The sequence below is a fragment of the Spinacia oleracea genome, chromosome 6 (assembly GCF_020520425.1).
Source record: "Spinacia oleracea cultivar Varoflay chromosome 6, BTI_SOV_V1, whole genome shotgun sequence".
In the NCBI taxonomy this organism is placed as follows: domain Eukaryota; kingdom Viridiplantae; phylum Streptophyta; class Magnoliopsida; order Caryophyllales; family Amaranthaceae; genus Spinacia; species Spinacia oleracea.
The window spans coordinates 142,874,408-142,893,241 of NC_079492.1; the positions used below are offsets into that span (position 1 = coordinate 142,874,408).

General features: G+C 36.0%; 1 protein-coding gene across 1 annotated transcript; it reads right to left on the minus strand.

The window, feature by feature from the left end:
• Positions 1 to 386: 386 nt before the first annotated feature.
• On the minus strand, positions 387 to 2,113 carry LOC110800453 (BAG family molecular chaperone regulator 1). The gene is made up of 4 exons (XM_022005761.2): positions 1,642 to 2,113; positions 1,231 to 1,487; positions 983 to 1,129; positions 387 to 854 (listed from the first exon to the last, which is right to left on the minus strand). Exons 1-4 carry the CDS (start codon positions 1,889 to 1,891, stop codon positions 657 to 659), a joined length of 852 nt encoding a protein of 283 aa, XP_021861453.1. The 5' UTR covers positions 1,892 to 2,113; the 3' UTR covers positions 387 to 656.
• Between the last annotated feature and the right edge of the window lie 16,721 nt (positions 2,114 to 18,834).

An 18,834-nucleotide genomic window follows, 5' to 3' on the forward strand; every position in this document is an offset into this window, starting at 1 on the left:
CTAGGAACAAAGAACAATTATTCACCCGCGTGTTCTACCAAGTTGAAACTGCTAGGGAGCGGGTAGGGTCCGCACCCGCCGGCTTTGGCGCGGTTCCTTTGCAATGTTTGAATGTTTCCCTCAAATTTCTCAAACACTTGTGGCCTCCCTTATTATGCCTTTTCTTATTTGTTTCTCATGAACTCACCTCCATATACAATTATACACATACAAACCCCCAACAAGATCATGATCAAAAAGCAAGTTTATAAGACATTCATTATATAGTTCGTGAATATAAATTTTTTTAAATTTTTTTTTTCCTTTCTTTTCCCTCCATTTTTAACACTCATTAATCAAAAAATCAACATAAGCAAAAGAAGGAAGAATATCAACCCAAAAAAAAATTGAGAAAAAAAATAAAATAACAGAGGAATTGGTGGATAATACTACATGCCTACGTGGTATTACAAATATTTCCTATGGCTAGAAACAGCCAAAATGGCAATTTCATACCTTAAGTCCTTAACTACTACAACTAAGGCTATTTATATTAGCTATATATACATTGGCATTCTTCCAAGAAGCACATCGTTTTGATTTCACCAACAACATGCTTAACAATACCATAATCCATTACTAATATGTGTATAAATTTTATATCAAGCTCCTAATCATCAATATTTCTCCCATTTGGATGTCAACATAAGTCCATTGGAGAAATTCTTTTGCTCTCTTTGTTGTTGCATTATAAATGGTCTTTGTTGTTGTTGTGACACGACTAACCCAACTTGACCACCACCGTACCTACTAGCCACCTTATTTTGAGCCTTCATTCGATCGAGACTGTCGATATATTTTTGAATCCGAACAACCTTTATTGACAAAATAAATCGTCCAAATTAATGTCTTTACTAACAGAATTACAGAATTACTAATAACAATTAAAGGCTTACAAAAAAAAAGTTGTTGGAAATTTATTTTATTTTTAAATTATTTGTACCTGTGTTTTCCTTTTCAACTTTACATCTCCATCAGCAATAATTCCATCCAATTTTATCATTTGAGCCATCAATAACTCAATCAAAGTCAACAATTCTTTATCAGCAACTCTCCCACCTTTACAGATTACGGATTCCATTGATGTCACCTAAATAAAATAAATATTTGTATTAAATATAAGCCACAAAAAAATAAAAATTATTCCAGCAAAAAATTTCCAAAAAATAAAAATAATAAAAGAAAATGTACCTGGCAAGCAAGCTTATCAACTTCTATGGAGACCTCTGCTACTGATTTCATAGCTCTTTCAATGTTCGAATTTCGCCTCGATTCGATGAATCTATTCTCTTGGTTGATTATATCTTGTACAAGAATAATCCTTGATCCATCTTTAACTCCACTAACATCAAGGAATGATCTTGATTCCCTTTCCTTTTCTTTGAAGATAAGCTTTTGATCTTGTGGGTGTAAACCTGTTACTTGTGCTAACCTTTTCTTCAATTCCCCTGTAATAACAATTAACAAGGATTATCAATTTATCATCCCATTCCTGTATATAATGTTCATTTTGAAAACTGACAGCGAAAAACTGGAAACTGCTCTGTAATTTAGAAATCTAGAAACAAAAAACGAAACGAAACAAGGTGTACATGAACTTACCAAAACTTGCATGAGAATTGATGTGGATTTCATGGTAAGAAGAGTTAAATTTCACCAAGACCTTGATTGTAGGAATGGGAATGGAGTAATTTCTATTGGAATCCAAGTTTCTCTTTTGAACGAACATTCCTCCTGGCCTCATTTCCCATTCCAAACCTCCCATTTTCCCAACATTATTCTGATTATTATTATTATTATTATTATTATTGTTATTAGAAGTATAATTATTGCAATTTGTTTTCTTCATCATAGCACTAAACAGGAAACAGAGATACTCTGTTTTAGTAGAATGTTTGTTTCCCTCTCAAAAGAAATTTCTCAAGAATTAATGAAAAAATTGAATTAAATGATAAAAAGAGGACTATTGGGATTTAAGCAAAAAAAAAAGAAGAAAAAAAAGAATTATCAATTATTTGAGGAGAGATAGAGAGGGAAATAAATAATTTTGGAGAGAGACACAGAGAATGGAAGGGAGTTGATCATATAAAGGCAGCAAAGTGGTACTTATATACAAACGATAAAATAAAATTTTAGAGAAATTAATCATTAATTATTAGTTTTTTTTTTAATTTAAAATGGGAATATAAGTCACATGATTGGACAAAAGCTCTAATGGATGATATACTATGCCCGTGAATATATGCTATAGTAAAATACTGTGGGAAATATTTTATTGTGCTTCTTTTTCTCCCTTTAATTATTGTAATGATAGGGGTTAAAGAATGATTAAGCCAATCCATTGAAGAGAATTTATTCTTGTGCTGACAAAATATGAACTGAGATTTGAGAGAAAACGAAGAAAAGAGAGAAGCAGTGTATTTCTTATTATTGCAAAACTTGTTAACTGATTATTACAGCAAAGCAGGATATAAATAGTAATGAGAACTTCTAGATTATTCTATAAGTTGTTATAACTAACTCCTAAAAACTAGGAGAGGAGAATAACAGAATGTGTGCATGAAAGCAGCATCACAGCAACATCACATTATGCAACGTGAAAGCTAAAGCTATAACTAACATCCCCCCTCAAGATTGAGCATCACAAGCTCCAATCTTGGACAGTAATGTCTGAAATTGTGTAGAAGAGAGAGGTTTAGTAAAGATGTCTGCCAATTGCTGCTGTGTAGGTAAGTAAGATAAGTGAAGTAATCCTTCCAGCACTTTATCTCTAGTAAAGTGACAATCGATTTCTATATGCTTTGTTCTTTCATGGAACACTGGATTTCTGGCTATGTGCAAAGCTGATTGATTATCACAATGCAATGTTACTGGCTTTAGATTGTGCACTCCCAAATCTTCCAATAAGCTTACAAGCCAAGTAACTTCAGAAGCTGCTGCTGCCATTGCCCTATATTCTGCTTCTGCAGAAGACTTAGAAACTGTGCCTTGCTTTTTAGACTTCCAAGAAACTGGTGAGCCACCAAGTAATAGGATATACCCTGTGATAGACCTCCTAGAATCTGGGCAAGATGCCCAATCTGAATCAGAAAAGGCCTGTAAACTGATGGTATCAGCTGCCTTTAACAATATCCCTTGTCCTGCTGTGTGAGCTAGATACCTTAGAGTATGATGAAGTGCCATAACATGAGGTTCTCTTGGACTGTGCAGAAACTGACTCAGTGTTTGAACTGCATAGGACAGATCAGGTCTGGTGTGAGTTAGGAAATTCAACTTCCCAATTAGTGACCTGTATTTCTCAATATCAGAGTAAAGTGCACCATCTGTGTTTGATAACTTAATGTTGACAGGCAATGGAGTGATTGATCTCTTTGAAGTGTCAAAACCACAATTGTCAATCAAATCTTTAGTGAATTTCTTCTGACTCAAAATGATTCCTTCTGAAGTGTATCCAACTTCCAAACCAAGGAAGTAGTGAAGTTGCCCTAGATCCTTGATGCTGAATTCTGAATGTAAATAAGCTTTCAAGTCATGAAGTTTAGCAGTGTCTGTTCCTGTGAGAATAACATCATCTACATACACAGCTGCTATATTAATGTGACCATCTTGCTTGTTGATAAACAAACTGTAATCATGTTTAGATTGAATGAATCCCTGTGTTTCCAAAGCATGCATCAACTTCTCATGCCACTGTCTTGAAGCTTGCTTCAAACCATAGATAGATTTGATTAATCTGCATACTTTCTTGGTAGGATTAGGGATGCCTTCTGGAACTTGCATATATACTTCCTCTTTTAGATCACCATGCAAGAATGCATTGTTCACATCTAGCTGAAATAATGGCCAATTCTTACTGGCAGCAACAGCAATTAAGCACCTTATAGTACTCATTTTCACAACTGGGCTGAATGTCTCTTCATAGTCAATGCCATATCTCTGATTGAAGCCTTTGGCCACTAGTCTGGCTTTGCATCTTTCTAGTGCTCCTGTTGATTTCAGTTTGACTTTAAAGACCCACTTGCATCCTATTGCCTTCTTTCCTTGAGGTAGTTCCACCAACTCCCAAGTATAGTTTTTATCTAGTGCCTCCAGTTCTTTCTTCATTGCTTCAACCCACAAAGGTTGTTGAGCAGCTTCTGTATATGTTGTAGGTTCAGTAATGTCACATGATTGAGACAAAAAAGCTTGAAACTCATCAGGGAAAGTCACATAAGATACTAGATTGCACCAGTGTTTTGTGATTGGGATGAGATCATCTTTATCAGTGTATGCTGAGAAACATTCATATGCATCTAAATACCCTGGTTTTTTGTGTGATCTGCTTGATTGTCTTGTTGGGAGAATGGATGGTGCAACATGAGCATGTTCAGAATGAGAAATGGTTTCAGAATGGGATTGAGGAAAGTTAGGGGTGGAATTGGGATTAGTCTGTAAAGGAGAAGAGGAAATGGAAATCTGAGGGTGAAGAATGTAATGGAGAAAGAATTGTATTTGTGAGGTCAGGTGAGAAGTTTGTGTTTGTATGATCAGATGTTTCCAAGGTGTGAGGTGGGAATGTGGTTGCAAGGGTGGAGAAATCTGGTGTATCAAAAACATCAGATGAAAGGAGAGTTGGTAGATAAATGGCACTGGTGTATGGAGTAAGGGAAGAATTGTGTTTATGGTAGAGATGAAATGGGAAATGTTTTTCATGGAAATGAATATCTCTGGATACAAAGAATTTGTGTGTATCAATTTCCAGCACTTTGTATCCCTTTTGAGTGGTTGAATACCCCAAAAACACACAAGGTGTGGCTCTGTTGTCCATTTTTGATCTACCAACCTTTGTAGTAGACACATAGCAGAGACAACCAAAAGTTCTCAAGTGTTTAAGACTTGGAGTCTGTTTGTACATTCTGAAATATGGTGATTCAAAGCCTATTGATTGGAGTGGCATTCTGTTAATCAAATAGGCTGCACAAAGAACACATTCACCCCAAAACTTCTGTGGAACTTTGGACTGAACATACAATGCCCTAGCTGTTTCTAACAGATGTTTATGTTTCCTTTCTACAACTCCATTTTGCTGAGGTGTATGACTACAGCTGGTTTGAATTAAGATTCCAAGTTTCAAATATAATTTCTTCATATCACCTTCACACAATTCCTTAGCATTATCAGATCTAACACACTTAACCATGACACCAAACTGAGTTTGTACCATATGTAAGAAATTTTCAATGATAGCAACACAGTCACTTTTGTGTTTCAGAAAGTGTATCCAAGTAAACCTGGTGTAATCATCCACTATAGTCAAAAACTGATTGCAACCAGATGGAGTGTTTACAGAATGAGGTCCCCACACATCCAAATGTATCAAATCAAAAGGATTAACAGACTTAATCTCACTGTGAGGAAAACTAAGTCTAGTTTGTTTTGCTGCAGGGCATACTTGACAAATAGTGTTTTGCATACAATCACCAATTTCATAGCTAGGATCTATGTACTTCAATTTATTGAAAGGTAAATGTCCTAGCCTTAGATGCCAGAGTTTTGCATTATCCACTGTAGATGAACAAGCTATACTACAGTTGTGTGTCTGCACAGAGTGAGCTCCTTCCACCCTAGATTCTGCCAAATTGTATAGACCAGATTGCACCTCACCAAGAGGAATCAGCTTCCCTTGCTGACAGTAAAAAAAACATCTGTTGTGAGTAAAATGAATTTCACAACCCAAGTCCTGACAGAGTTTATGTACAGATATCAAGTTATACTTGAATTCTGGTACATGCAGCACATTGGTCAGTGTTATATCTCCATTTATCATCACAGAACCAATATTGTTAACAACAACTTTACTCCCATCAGGTAATGTAATAAAGGTGTTGGACTTGTCAATAGGCTTATAGTTAGTAAATTGAGATAGATCATGACAAAAATGGTCAGAAGCACCACTATCTAGGAGCCACCTAGTATTAGAATGAGATAACAGACAGAGATTACCTGCCATCATGGCTAGATTAGGAGTTGTAGCAGCAGCAGCGTTGTTTTGTTGTTTGGCCAAAAGATCCATCAACTGTTGGTATTGCTCCACAGTGATTGTTGGATTAACTTCACTGTGATGTCCAAGTAAGACATTCTCACCAGAATTATCTTCATGTGATAGTGCAGCTACTTTGTTTTCTTTGAAATTCTTGAAACCAGGTGGATATCCATGAAGCTTAAAGCATCTGTCCACACTGTGCCCTTGTGTTTGACAATGAGTGCAAAAGTAGTTAGATCCAGGTCTGCCATATCTGTTAGTAACTCCTGTCTTCTGATAACCAGAATGAAAGTCAGATTGCTGAGTTTTGTAAGTTTTGTTGTTGTTGTTCCAATGTTCTCCACTGAATCTTCTTTTCTCAGCTGCAAAAGCCAATGTTTCTGCTTGAGTGCTAGCTTGTGATACTTCTTTGTGTCTCTCCTCTTGAGCAAAAAGTCTGTATGCCTCTGAGACTTTAGGTAATGCTGGCATCATCAACACATTACCCCTAATTGTAGCAAATTGCTCATTTAACTTCATCATAAACTGCATCACCATTTTTTCTTGCTGCCTCTGAAAGAACTTCCTAGTAACATTACAGGTACAATTATTGCATGTGCAATAAGGCATAGGATGTGCTTCTTCAATTGCATCCCAAACAGATTTAACTTCAGTGAAAAATTCAGATACAAATTTGTTTCCTTGTGTTATTTCAGCTAACTTTTGTTCAAGAGAATAAACCTGAGCCAGAGATGTGAATCCAAATCTATCCTCTAAATCAATCCAGATGTCTCTAGCAGTTTTCAGAAACATTACACTCTTAGCAACCACCTCATTCAGATTGCCTAAGATCAAAGAACATACCAGATCGTTGCATCTCTCCCAAGCTTTGTACTCAACTGTACCAGGATCAGGCTTCATAATGCTGCCATCAACAAATCCAATCTTATTCTTTGCTGACAAAGCCAATATCATCGATCTCTTCCAGCTAGTGAAACCTTCTGCACCATTGAACTTGAAGGAAACAAGCTGAACTGAGTTTGCATCAGAAGGATGTATGTAATATATGCTAGAAGGATCTTGATTTGGTGGAAGATTAGCATTGTTTCTGTGTGAATTAGCAGAATCCTCATTTCCAGAAGGCATTGTCAAAAATTGTTTGAAAAGATGTTGAAATCAAACAAGTATTCAGATAGAAGAAGCAAAAGAATTGAAGAACAAACTCGATTTTTCAGAACAAAGATCACCAGAAATTGCAGTAAAACAGGAAGAATCAAACAGAATCAAGAAGAGGAACTTGCGGAATTTGAGAAAAATGAGCCGAGGATCTTTAATCCTGCTCTGATACCATGACAAAATATGAACTGAGATTTGAGAGAAAACGAAGAAAAGAGAGAAGCAGTGTATTTCTTATTATTGCAAAACTTGTTAACTGATTATTACAGCAAAGCAGGATATAAATAGTAATGAGAGCTTCTAGATTATTCTATAAGTTGTTATAACTAACTCCTAAAAACTAGGAGAGGAGAATAACAGAATGTGTGCATGAAAGCAGCATCACAGCAGCATCACATTATGCAACGTGAAAGCTAAAGCTATAACTAACATGTGCAGAGCAATCCTTCTCAAAATTCTTTGTGATTTTTTTACTAAAGAGTCGAACGACTCAAATCCAATACAACAATTTTTTTTTTTTTTTTGGTGTACCATCCGGTTCACCCTTAGGGCTAATCCGGATTCGGGGCGAGTTTTGAGTGGATAGGTTCCATTCCCCTCCCAATTGTTGTTGCGGGGGATCGAACACAGGTCCTCCCTACCAAGTTCAGCCTCAATCACCACTGAACCAACAGTCAATTGGTAATACAACAAATTTATTGTGCAGTAAATTCTTTGTGAATTTAATAGTTTTTGGTAAGTTTTAACATAATTTTTTATATTTTTTATACATTTTTTTAAAAGTTATATGATTATCTTTTATACATTATAAGTGATTTATTATTACTAAAAAATAAACAACTTTTACATTATATTATATGGGGATTTTTTTTTTTTTTGAGGGGACTTTTAAGCACCTTGAAGTAACTTAACATCCAACTTGCAATATTTATTGTAGTAAGAGTTTGTGAATGTTTCTTTTGTTGTTTTCATATATTTTTTTTTTCACTTGGAGAAATTTCAATTAAATTTGGATGTCGAATGTTTATCTATCCCTCGATAAACGATTGTCACATTTGGTTAGTGGTCATCGTTTTACGAAGATTCAGTTAATTAAAATTGTCAACAAGTTTTTTGTTCAATCCATCTGATTTTCACTTTTCTTAAATATATCTTATCTAAGTTTATGTTAATTATAAACTATACGGGTTTTGAATAACATTTATTTTTCTTAAATTTATTTTTCATACATTCCTGAAAATAAGGTGTATAAAACAGGTCCCGACTACATAATACTCTATGTTCGAACCCAATACAACTATAGAAGTAGTACGTCGTACTCACTATCTAGATTTTGGGTAATGATACATGCATCTGTTAGGGATATAAAATAAGAATTTAATGTATTTTCTAAATTATAACTAATATAATATAGGAATGTATAACAAAATAACGCCTTAATCGTTGTACTTAATGTTAAAATAAGTTAGTGTTTACATTTTTAGCTTCTTATATGTAATATTTAGGACTGCATATATCGATTGTTTTTCTAACCAATGAGGTTTTGACCTAGTGGTTCAGACAGAGGGTTTATGCACGATAGGTCTCAAGTTCGATTTCCCGCCCCCGTTTGTAATTTATATTGCCATTTATGATTCATTCGTACCAAAAAAAAAAAAATCATTTTACCAGACTCATAACACTCATACACAAGATAGCCTATTGGCTATTGTATTCCATACCCTTGTATAATTGTATTTCATCTAAGCTAATCTTTAAATTAAAACTTAAAATAAAATATTATGATAAATTGGTAATGATTAGGTTGGGGGTGAAGTGGGAGGCAAAGAAATAAGTGAAATAACCATATTAAGGAGAACAGTTAGGTAACAACTAACAAGAATAGGAGCGTGTGGGGTTGTGCATGGATTAGTTCTTAGACAAATATCCCATAATATATAGTTATATAAATCTTCAAGTTTCAACGAACAATTAAGTGATTATTCAAGTCTTCATAAATTCAACTAAGAATCCCAAAAACATTGAACCAAAGCAACATTTCCGACGCACAAGAAGTTTCAACGAAGATGCACGAGTTTTGTCAAATGTTTAAAACAAAAAAAGAAAAGAAAAGAAAGATTTGGCAATTTAGGGAAAGTGTCGGAAAGCATTGTACTCGTGTCTTTTTTATTTTAAGGAAAGTGTTCATAGTTGACCCAACCAGAACACATTTTGTTTATCAGTTTATGTTTATGTTTGCGTGGATTTCAAATCTTTTCTGGTAGTGATGAACATGTATGTACGTACGTTCTAGTACACGGTTTTGCTTTTGTAGCTAACTACTTATAATTATTTTACTCATACTCTACGTTTTATATATTGTCACGGGCAAGTTTCATACAACTAATTCAATTCTTCATCGAATCATTAACTTATTTTATAACGTATCGCTTTTTAGGTATACAATGTGAAAGAACATATTGACTACTACGTATTAGCTTACTCAAGTTAGACCAGATAAGAAATATATGTGCTTGAGCACTGGTCAAGCTTAACTGAGCTTTTAATCTGTTTATTCCGCCTTCAGGTTATTTATATTTTATGTTGTTCGAGCCCTGTTCATGAGTAACTCGTTTAAATTCGAGCTTGAGGTGAGTCGTGAGCCATGTCAAACTATGCAAGCTTCTGGTCAGCGAGTCTTGGTAAATGAACAAGATGGGGTTTAGACTTTAGATGAACATATGATCGAATAATCATGCCGGTGAAATGAGATTCATGTGTTGTTGAGAGTAATTAAGAACTCATGCACATGTGAGTTGAGACTCATTGTCCTACATACATGAAGAAAGAAGACGAAGGATGATTAACATATAAGCATGGGTTACTTGATTACTTCGTATAACTACCATTTAGTTTTAGGATATGTACCCTTTCAGATTTATATGCGGTCAGACTCTCTTTCAATATAGGTTATTTCTTATGTGGTCAATGGTCATTAGAGCATCACCATTGATGATCGAGCCTTCACTTGAGGGCTCAAAAACTTTTCATACTTGCTACTCGAATTTAACCTTTTGATGAGAAGAGTTATAAAAAGTAAAAGTTGTTGTCATTTTTTAAACTCGTTTGATGAGGCTCTTCTTTTACAACATTTATTCTTCTTTTGAACCCTATTTAAGTCTCATCAGAGATGATCTTATAACCCCATGTATAAATGTATTAGTGTATTATCCATCCACTATTAATGACAGCAAAAAGTCATCGTCCATGATGTAATGCTTAATTAGTCTTTAACTACGTTGTGGAGTACTCCCTCCGTCCCTTAATACTCGACCTGTTTTGACTTTTTGCACTATTCACATAATTCATTTTGACCTTATTTTATTTCTAGTATATGAAAACAAATGTTAGTATATTATATATTGTTGGCTTCATCTTAATATGAATTTTCAAAATATAATATTTGTATTAGTTTTTATAATTTGTAGTTAAAGAAATTGGTGGTCAAAGTTGTGCATTGACAATCGTGACCGGTCAAAACAGGTCGAGTATTAAGGGACGGAGGGAGTATTTTATTTCTCTATTCATTATTAAAAATATTGATTTCTTCCGCGAATACTTTCCCTTAAACGTGCACGGAATATATACTATAATTCCAATAATATAAAATTATAAATAAAATAATACTCTTGAAATTCAATTTATTAATTAATTTTGACCTAATTTAAACATCTGATGTTGTTTTCAAATATACACTACAACAATTTGTATCTTTTATGACAACCTAATAACGACGGGTAAAAATCCCGTCGCAAAAGGGCTTTTGCGACGGGGATAACAACCCAACAAAGACGGGAACAACCGTCGCAAATGTCTTTTACGACGGGTTAACGACGGGATTTTCTATTAACGACGGCCCCTTTTATGACGGGTTCGCGACGGAAAATCCCGTCGTTAATCAACAGTTATTGGTCTTTAATGACCGGATTTCCCGTCGTTAATAGTACAATTTCTTGTAGTGATATATTGCGAAGAGCGAACCTTATTATGATGATGAATTTAAAGATCTTATACGACTAGCCAGTAATATTGATGGGGCGACAAACTTTATACGACTACTCGACTAGTAGTATACTCCGTAATACGTAGTATTATATACGGGGCACATTCATTTATTTAATTTTCTCCTAAACTTTATTTATTTTAATCGATCTTAAATATATTTATTCATCAATAATTTATCTTATAATCTATGCTTAATTTCATTCTAGTGCTTATGCACATCTTATGAAAACTATACATCTTGTTGTTGAATATCTCTATTATATAAGGGAATGTTTGAGGCGACGTCAAAAAGGTAATTTCTATTTTACTCATTAGTTAAATAAGAAAAATAAACCAAATATATATTAATTATAATATAAAAGGGAATTAATATAAAGATATTTACCAATTAAAATCATCAAATAGTAGAACTATGAAGAAAATATCAATAAGTCCAAGAAATAATGAATGAATTAAGTACTACCTCCGTTCCTTAATGTTCTTTACGCTCTGGAATATGTGCCCAAAGTATGAAAACTTTGATCACGGATTCTCACTGTTATATACATCAAAATGTTATTCCGTAAGATCTTGTTAAATTGGTCTCGTTATGTATTTTCAAAATATCAAATTTTTATAATTTTTTCAAATACAGAAATGGATATATAAGTGGTTAAATATTGCATTGGAGTCCGTGCAAATAACCGTAAAGAACATTAAGGAACGGAGGTAGTATGTTATTTACCCTCAAACAATTAAAAAAAAAAGTTAAGTATGTTATTTACGGATCTTTTAACAAACTAGCTACTTTTACAATTGTATTTACCAAAATGGTTATTTTTTAATTCTATTTCCCAAACTAGCTAATATTTTGACTTTGAAGTAAAAACCAATGAACCGGTTTATCTTTTTTTTAGTGAACCGGTTTGGTTTGAATTTTTTTGAAAAAAGAGAACTGATGTGGGGTTTTTTTTTGGGGGGGAGGGGGGGGGGGAAGATTTTTATATATAAATTTTGGGTTCTTTTTATCTTTCTAATATTTAAGTTGACATCACTGGAGCCTGGCGTTTTCCAATTTTCTCAACTGACTTATTTTTCATGCATATTTGAGACTCAATTATATTTCATTATATTCAATGTTCTGTAATTTTGGTTTCAATCTAATAAGAAATCGAAACTCTAAGTACTCTGTACAATATAAGGAACTTTTGATTGAATGTATTTTGTTTCAGATGTTATATTCCACTTCAAATGCATGTTAATTTTGTTTCCTTATGTTTGTACTATAGTTTTTTCTAATGTATAATATGGAGTATAAGTTATTATTTCTTTAAAAATAAAATATGGAGTAATTGTTCTTTGGTTTGTGATTTATGTTTTGGATTAATTATATTTGAGTATACTTTGCGGCTATTAGCAAAGTAAATGGTTCATTTTTGTTTTTTTCTTTTTTGATAAAAAAGGGGAATGGTTCAAGAAAATACAAATTACTTACATTTTAGTAAAAAAAAAATAACAAAAACATATTAAAGAATAAAAACAAAAAAGTTGGTTCACTATATATTACGCAGTAAAGAAAACCAAACCAAACTAGTTATATTTTTTTTTTACTCAAAGTCAAAATAGTCATTTTGGTAAATAAATAGTACTACGTAGTTAGTTTGGGAAATAGAATTCAAAAGTAGTCATTTTGGTAAATAAAATTGTAAAAGTAACCAGTTTGGTAAAAAAATCCGTTATTTTCCCTCAAACAATAATAATAATAAAAAAAGAAAAGAAATACTGAATGAATTAAGTATGATATAAAAGGGAGTATGCTATTTTGCATTTTTAAATTATAAGCACGCATCGCGTGTATAGGAAACTAGTGAAAATAAAGTAGTAGTATATTTCCATCTACTTATTTTAAAAATTATTATAAGATGAACTTTAAAACTATTATAAATAGTCAAATCTTACAAGAATTCACATAAATATTTTTTTATTAAAATATTACTATGTACGGAGTATAAAATCAGCGCGTTTCCTGTGAGACCAGTCACACCATCAACTTGATGGTGTGACGAGCGCGAAACCAATAGCGTACCTCCCCTAAAACTATAAAAAACAAAGTAACAGATCTAAACTATAGAAGTAACATACCTAAACTAAAAAAGTACCTCCTCTAAAATTATATATATATAAAAAAAGTAACATGTCTAAACTATAGAAGTAACATGTCTAAACTAAAAATGTACCTCCCCTAAAATTATTCCGTATAAAAAAAGTAACATGTCTAAACTATAGAAGTAACATACCTAAACTAAAAAAGTACCTCATCTAAAATTATAAAAAAAAAGTAACATGTCTAAACTATAGAAGTAACATACCTAAACTAAAAAAAATACCTCCTCTAAAATTATTAAAAAAAAAAAGTAACACGTCTAAACTATAGAAGTAACATACCTAAACTAAGAAGGTATCTCCCCTAAAACTACTCCGTATAAAAAAAAGTAACATGTATAAACTATAGAAGTAACATACCTAAACTAAAAAAAGTACTTCTTCTAACATTATAAAAAAAAAGTAACATGTCTAAACTATAGAAGTAACATACCTAAACTTTAAAAAAATACCTCCTCTAAAATTATTAAAAAAAAAGTAACATGTCTAAACTATAGAAATAACATACCTAAACTAAGAAGGTATCTCCCCTAAAACTACTCCGTATAAAAAAAGTAACATGTATAAACTATAAAGTAACATACCTAAACTAAAAAAAAGTACTTCCTCTAAAATTATAAAAAAAAAAAAAAAAAAAAAAAAAAACATGTCTAAACTATAGAAGTAATATACCTAAACTAAGAAGGTATCTCCCCTAAAACTACTCCGTATAAAAAAAGTAACATGTATAAACTATAGAAGTAACATACCTAAACTAAAAAAAGTACCTCCTCTAAAATTATATAAAAAAAGTAACATGTCTAAACTATAGAAGTAACATACCTAAATTTGCAAGTGTGAACTGATCTCACCATCAGTTAATGGTGAGGACAATCTCATATAAGAATTTGGGGTATAAAATACTCATGGTTAAAATTTATCTATATTCAAATAAAGTACGAAGTACTGTAAACGAGACAAATATGGAACCCAATAATGTTTCAAACTCCTCCAAAGTATTTATGAATCTATCAATGATACATCAATCTCAATTTACCTGTAAAAGTTGATCAATTTTGCGAGAATTCTTTTTGTCAATACGGGACAAGTAAAATGAGATGGAAGAAGTATTATTATTACGTAGTATTATATAATTAGTGCCTGTTTGGTATTTTTTTTTTTTTTTTTTTTTTTAAATTTCTGGTCTTAATTTTTATGTCCTTCTTAGATAAACCATAAAAAATAGTTTCGGGTAATCAGATAAACCATAAAAAATAATTTTCAATTTTTTGTTGGTAGTTCAGAAAATCAGCATGATTATTATAAGTTTAACTTTTTTTTTTTAAAAAAAAAAAGGCTCAAAAAATGATAAATAATTAACCGTGATACCAAGCAAATCCTTGGTGCTTTTTGTTTTGGTTTGTTACCTAGTTAGTACTCAGTACTCCCTCCGTCCCAGATTAGTGGTTACACTTACCTTTGCACAAAGTGTTAGGTGATAAGTGGTTATTTGGTTATCAATTGTTATTTTATTGAAAAAGTAGATGTGATATGAGTTAGTGGGGTATTTTTTTAATTGAATGAGAGAGGATGTAAGGACAAAAAAATAATTAGTACCAATTGCATGTTGGTTCAGCGGTTCAGTGGTGATTGAGGCTGAACTTGGTAGGGAGAACTCGTGTTCGATACCCCGCGAAAACAATTGGGAGGGGACTGGAACCTATCCACCCAGAATCGCCCCGAATCCGGATTTGTCCTAAGGGTGAACCGGGTGCTAACACCAAAAAAAAAAAAAAATAGTGGGAAGAGAGAGACAATATAATGATTGTGGGGTTATTCCTAATCTAAAAGTGTAACAACTAATCTGAGATGGATGAAAAAGAAAAATGTAACCACTAATCTGGGAGGGAGGAAGTATAATTTTTTTTTTCCATTTTGGCATGGAGAATAGAACAAAAAACGTATGAGAACTAGGATACTGGTTGTTCCGGTGTTGTAAATATGGAAACAATGGGCTTCGAATGAAGGCCCTTTTGTATGTGTTGAAGATCTTGCTTGTTTGAATGAGTAGAGTCCGAATTCACCTGCACAAGAGCAAAGTCACTAGCCTCGGGGGTGTTTCCGAGGAAAGCCCCTCCGATGCCTAAGTAAGAACGATGCTCGGATTCTAGAGAGAAGTTCTCTAGAAGAGTAGTCTTAAGGCGATAAATTCGACGTACCTTGAGGTGTGAGCCTTGGCGGCCTATTTATAGTGTTTGCATAATAAATGCCCATAGGTCATTTATTGCTTTTGGGCCTTGGGCCTTGATGGATGGCTGACTGGCCATTGGTAGGTTTGATGCTGTTTGTTTAGAGCCATTGGGCTTTGGACTTAGTGGCCCAATTGAGAATCAATTGGGAGCCCAAACAACATGCCCCCCAGACCCGGTCCATTTAGAATTAAATGGGTGGGTTTCCAGCTGTCAGAAGTCCGAAAGTTCCCTCTCTTTTTTGAAAAGGGATGATTTGCATTGATGACAAGTGTTGGGAGTTGTATTGTGTCGTGGAGATCGTGGGTTGAGTAAGTTGATGCGCCCCTTTTCTTTTCTATAAATACTGGGTGCTTTGCTCTTTTCGAACTTTTTACTCCTTCTTTCAAACCCATTCTCTCTCTAAATTCCGGCGATCGCAGTGCAATTTGTTTCTTCAGATCTACGAAGTTCGGCCAACTTTAGACTTCGGGAACTTGTGTTGTTCGTTTTATCGGCGAATTCCGCTTCGGAAAAAGGTAATTTGTTTCTGAATTCTCCTTTTTTTCTTCGTTTTTCCTTCTACCCCTCAATCTCAACCCTAGACCGAGAATTCGCGGCCATGGCAAAGAATAGGGGCAAGAGTAAGTTCGTCGTTGGCTCCTCTAGTGAGAGGGAGAACGTGCCTTCGGGAAGGTTACCGAAAACTTCGAGGGGTCGGCCTTCGGAGAGGCCGGTGGAGAGGCGTTCGACTGGTTGGGATGCTTCCAAAGATGATGTTGTTGGCGGGTCTAGCGTGTCTGAACGCGCAACTTCTGGTAAGAAAGCTGGTTCTTCGGGTGTGCGCCGCTCTTACCCTGAGTTTCCAGTTCATTGGACTGAAGCTGGTCCGCAGGGCAAGTATGCCCCGATTCTGCATGAGACCACTAAGATCGATGGTCCTTTGGAAAAATCGGTCAGTGGTGACTGGTTGGTGGAGGCGAAGCTGGGGAACTACCATCGGAGGGCCGAAGAGTTATACGGAATCCAGCACGCCTTGGGGTACTGGTGCGAGCTTCCCGACCAGGAGCGTCCTCGGGTGACTCATCCGCCGAGGGGGTTCATCTCTGTGTATACTCATCATTTGGAGAACGGTCTCCGCTTTCCTTTGGATCCCTTCATTTCCGAGCTCCTGGTGTCGTACAACATCAGTTTGGCCCAGCTTACCCCCAAATCTATGAGGCACATCATCGGATTTAGATGGGTGTGCGATTTTATTAACTTTCCCTGCTCTGTTGCCGTGTTTCGGGATCTGCACGATCTGTCTTTCAACCACGCTTCCAAGGGGGATGGGTATGGTTGGTGGACCATCATCAACAAAAGATCCCGAAGGAAGGGGGAGCCGAACTACATTACGACCTACCCTTACCTCAGCTCTGATCATAATTGGAAGACGGAGTGGTTGTTCGTTCGTGTGCCGACAGATCCGAAGCATCCACATTTTTACCGCCCTCCGAAGTGGTTTGTGACTCCTGATCCTGATATGCGAAGCGTGGCTGCTCCGGATCGGAACCATCACCACTACGTGGATCTCCTCCAGTGGTTTTTGGCTCGGGAGGATAACTACAAACTGCCGTCCAACTGGCTCCCGAACCTCAACTATATCTTGCGGGAGGACATTCTTGCTGTTGCCGGTCTCAGCAGGATTTTTGACAGGGGTAGGTGTCTTTCGGCTGGGATCGTGCTTTAGTAAGTTTGTCCTCCTCCTTTTTGTCTCGTTTTATTGACTTTGTTTTGTGCTTTGTTTCTGCAGAGTACGGCTTTAGCTGCGTTGATCCTGTGGTCTTGGGCATTTCTTTGGATCTGAAGACCATTCACGACTCGGCTCCTGATTACAAGTTCGGAAAAGAGAATCCTCGTAATCCTCGCTTGAAGGATTATGTGCTGTCTCCGTCGGGTGTCGCTCGGATATCTGAAGTTCGAGCTGATCCGTGGGATTCTGCCTCTTCTCCCGAAGCTGTTCCAGTGAAGGTCGTGCTCCCTGATTTGAGGACAACCTCGGATCCGGTGAGTGTTTCTATATCTTCGAAGTCTTTCGTTTGTCTTTCTTTCTGGTTGGCCGTCGGCTAACGTCTTGGTCCTGGACCATCTTTTTAGGGTCCTGGGACTGACGCTGTGCCGCGTGCCGTTCCTTCGGTTTCATCTCCGGCTCGGATAGATATCTCTTTATCTAGGAACCGGGTACTTCACTGTTTTTCTTTATTCCTTCCTTTGTCTTCTTTTACATTTATTGACCCTTGGTCTCCTTTGTTTAGGATCAGCGCAAAAGGAAGGGTAGCACTCTTTTGAGGCCTTCCGTGCATCCGAAGAAAGCGAAGGCTTCTCAGTCCTCGGAGAAGGTATTTGTTCTGACTTGGAGCTTTTTCTAGTCCGTTCTCTCTTTTTCCGAAACTGACCTTTGAGCGTTTGCCCTGTAGGAAGCGGTTTCGGAAGTCATGCCTCCTCCCAAAAATCTCCTTCACTTCATGCCCTTGCCAGGGCAGAAGTTGAAGAGTGTGGTGGTTGCGGAACCGCCGCCCGTGGACCAACCGTTGGCTGAGGAAGATACCATCCCCTCTCCGCTGAAGCCGTCTGCTGCTTTAGGGATCGAGATCCAGGATATAACCAAGGTGATGGAGGCGATTGAAGCCGACCTTGTTCCTGACTCGGATGTCCCTATTGTGGCCGAGCAGAAGGAGGAGTCTGCTGACGTTTCTCTCGAAAGGGAGAAAAGTCCAGATAAGGAGATGGTGGATCTCACCGAAGCTCCCATAGAGGTTCCCGAAGCTGAAAAGGAGGTCCCTTCTGCTGAGGAGGAGCAACCCGAACAGGGTCTGACGAGGAAGAGGCGCCACTCGACCTTGGGCTCTACTTCGACCTCGGCCCTGGATAGACTGATCCACGCTGACCCTTGCTCGGATGTTCCGCTGAAACGGATCCCCGAGGAGGTAAGGGAGGCGATGGCTCGCTATGCTAGAGCTCCGGTTTTGGGGGAGAACCCCATGGCTCACGTGGGATCTTTGGTGGGTCCTGAAGCTGCACGGGAGAATCTTCTTCGGGCCAACCCGCAGTGGAGGGTTCCTGGAGCTGAGGAGAGGAACCCAGCTATGATGGCCCAATATTATCTGAATGAGGTAAGTGTTGGAAATTCTGTTTTGAGTTCCGTTTTTGGTTTGTTGTTTTCTTCTTTCCTCATCTTTTCTCATC

Excerpts from the sequence above, each read along its gene's own strand:
- LOC110800453 (XM_022005761.2), bottom strand. The coding sequence starts at position 1,891 with ATGATGAAGAAAACAAATTGCAATAATTATACTTCTAATAACAATAAT. Across the intron at positions 1,130-1,230 it reads TTGATAAGCTTGCTTGCCAG|GTGACATCAATGGAATCCGT; the intron begins GTACATTTTCTT and ends TATTTTATTTAG. Across the intron at positions 855-982 it reads AGTTGAAAAGGAAAACACAG|GTTGTTCGGATTCAAAAATA; the intron begins GTACAAATAATT and ends TTGTCAATAAAG.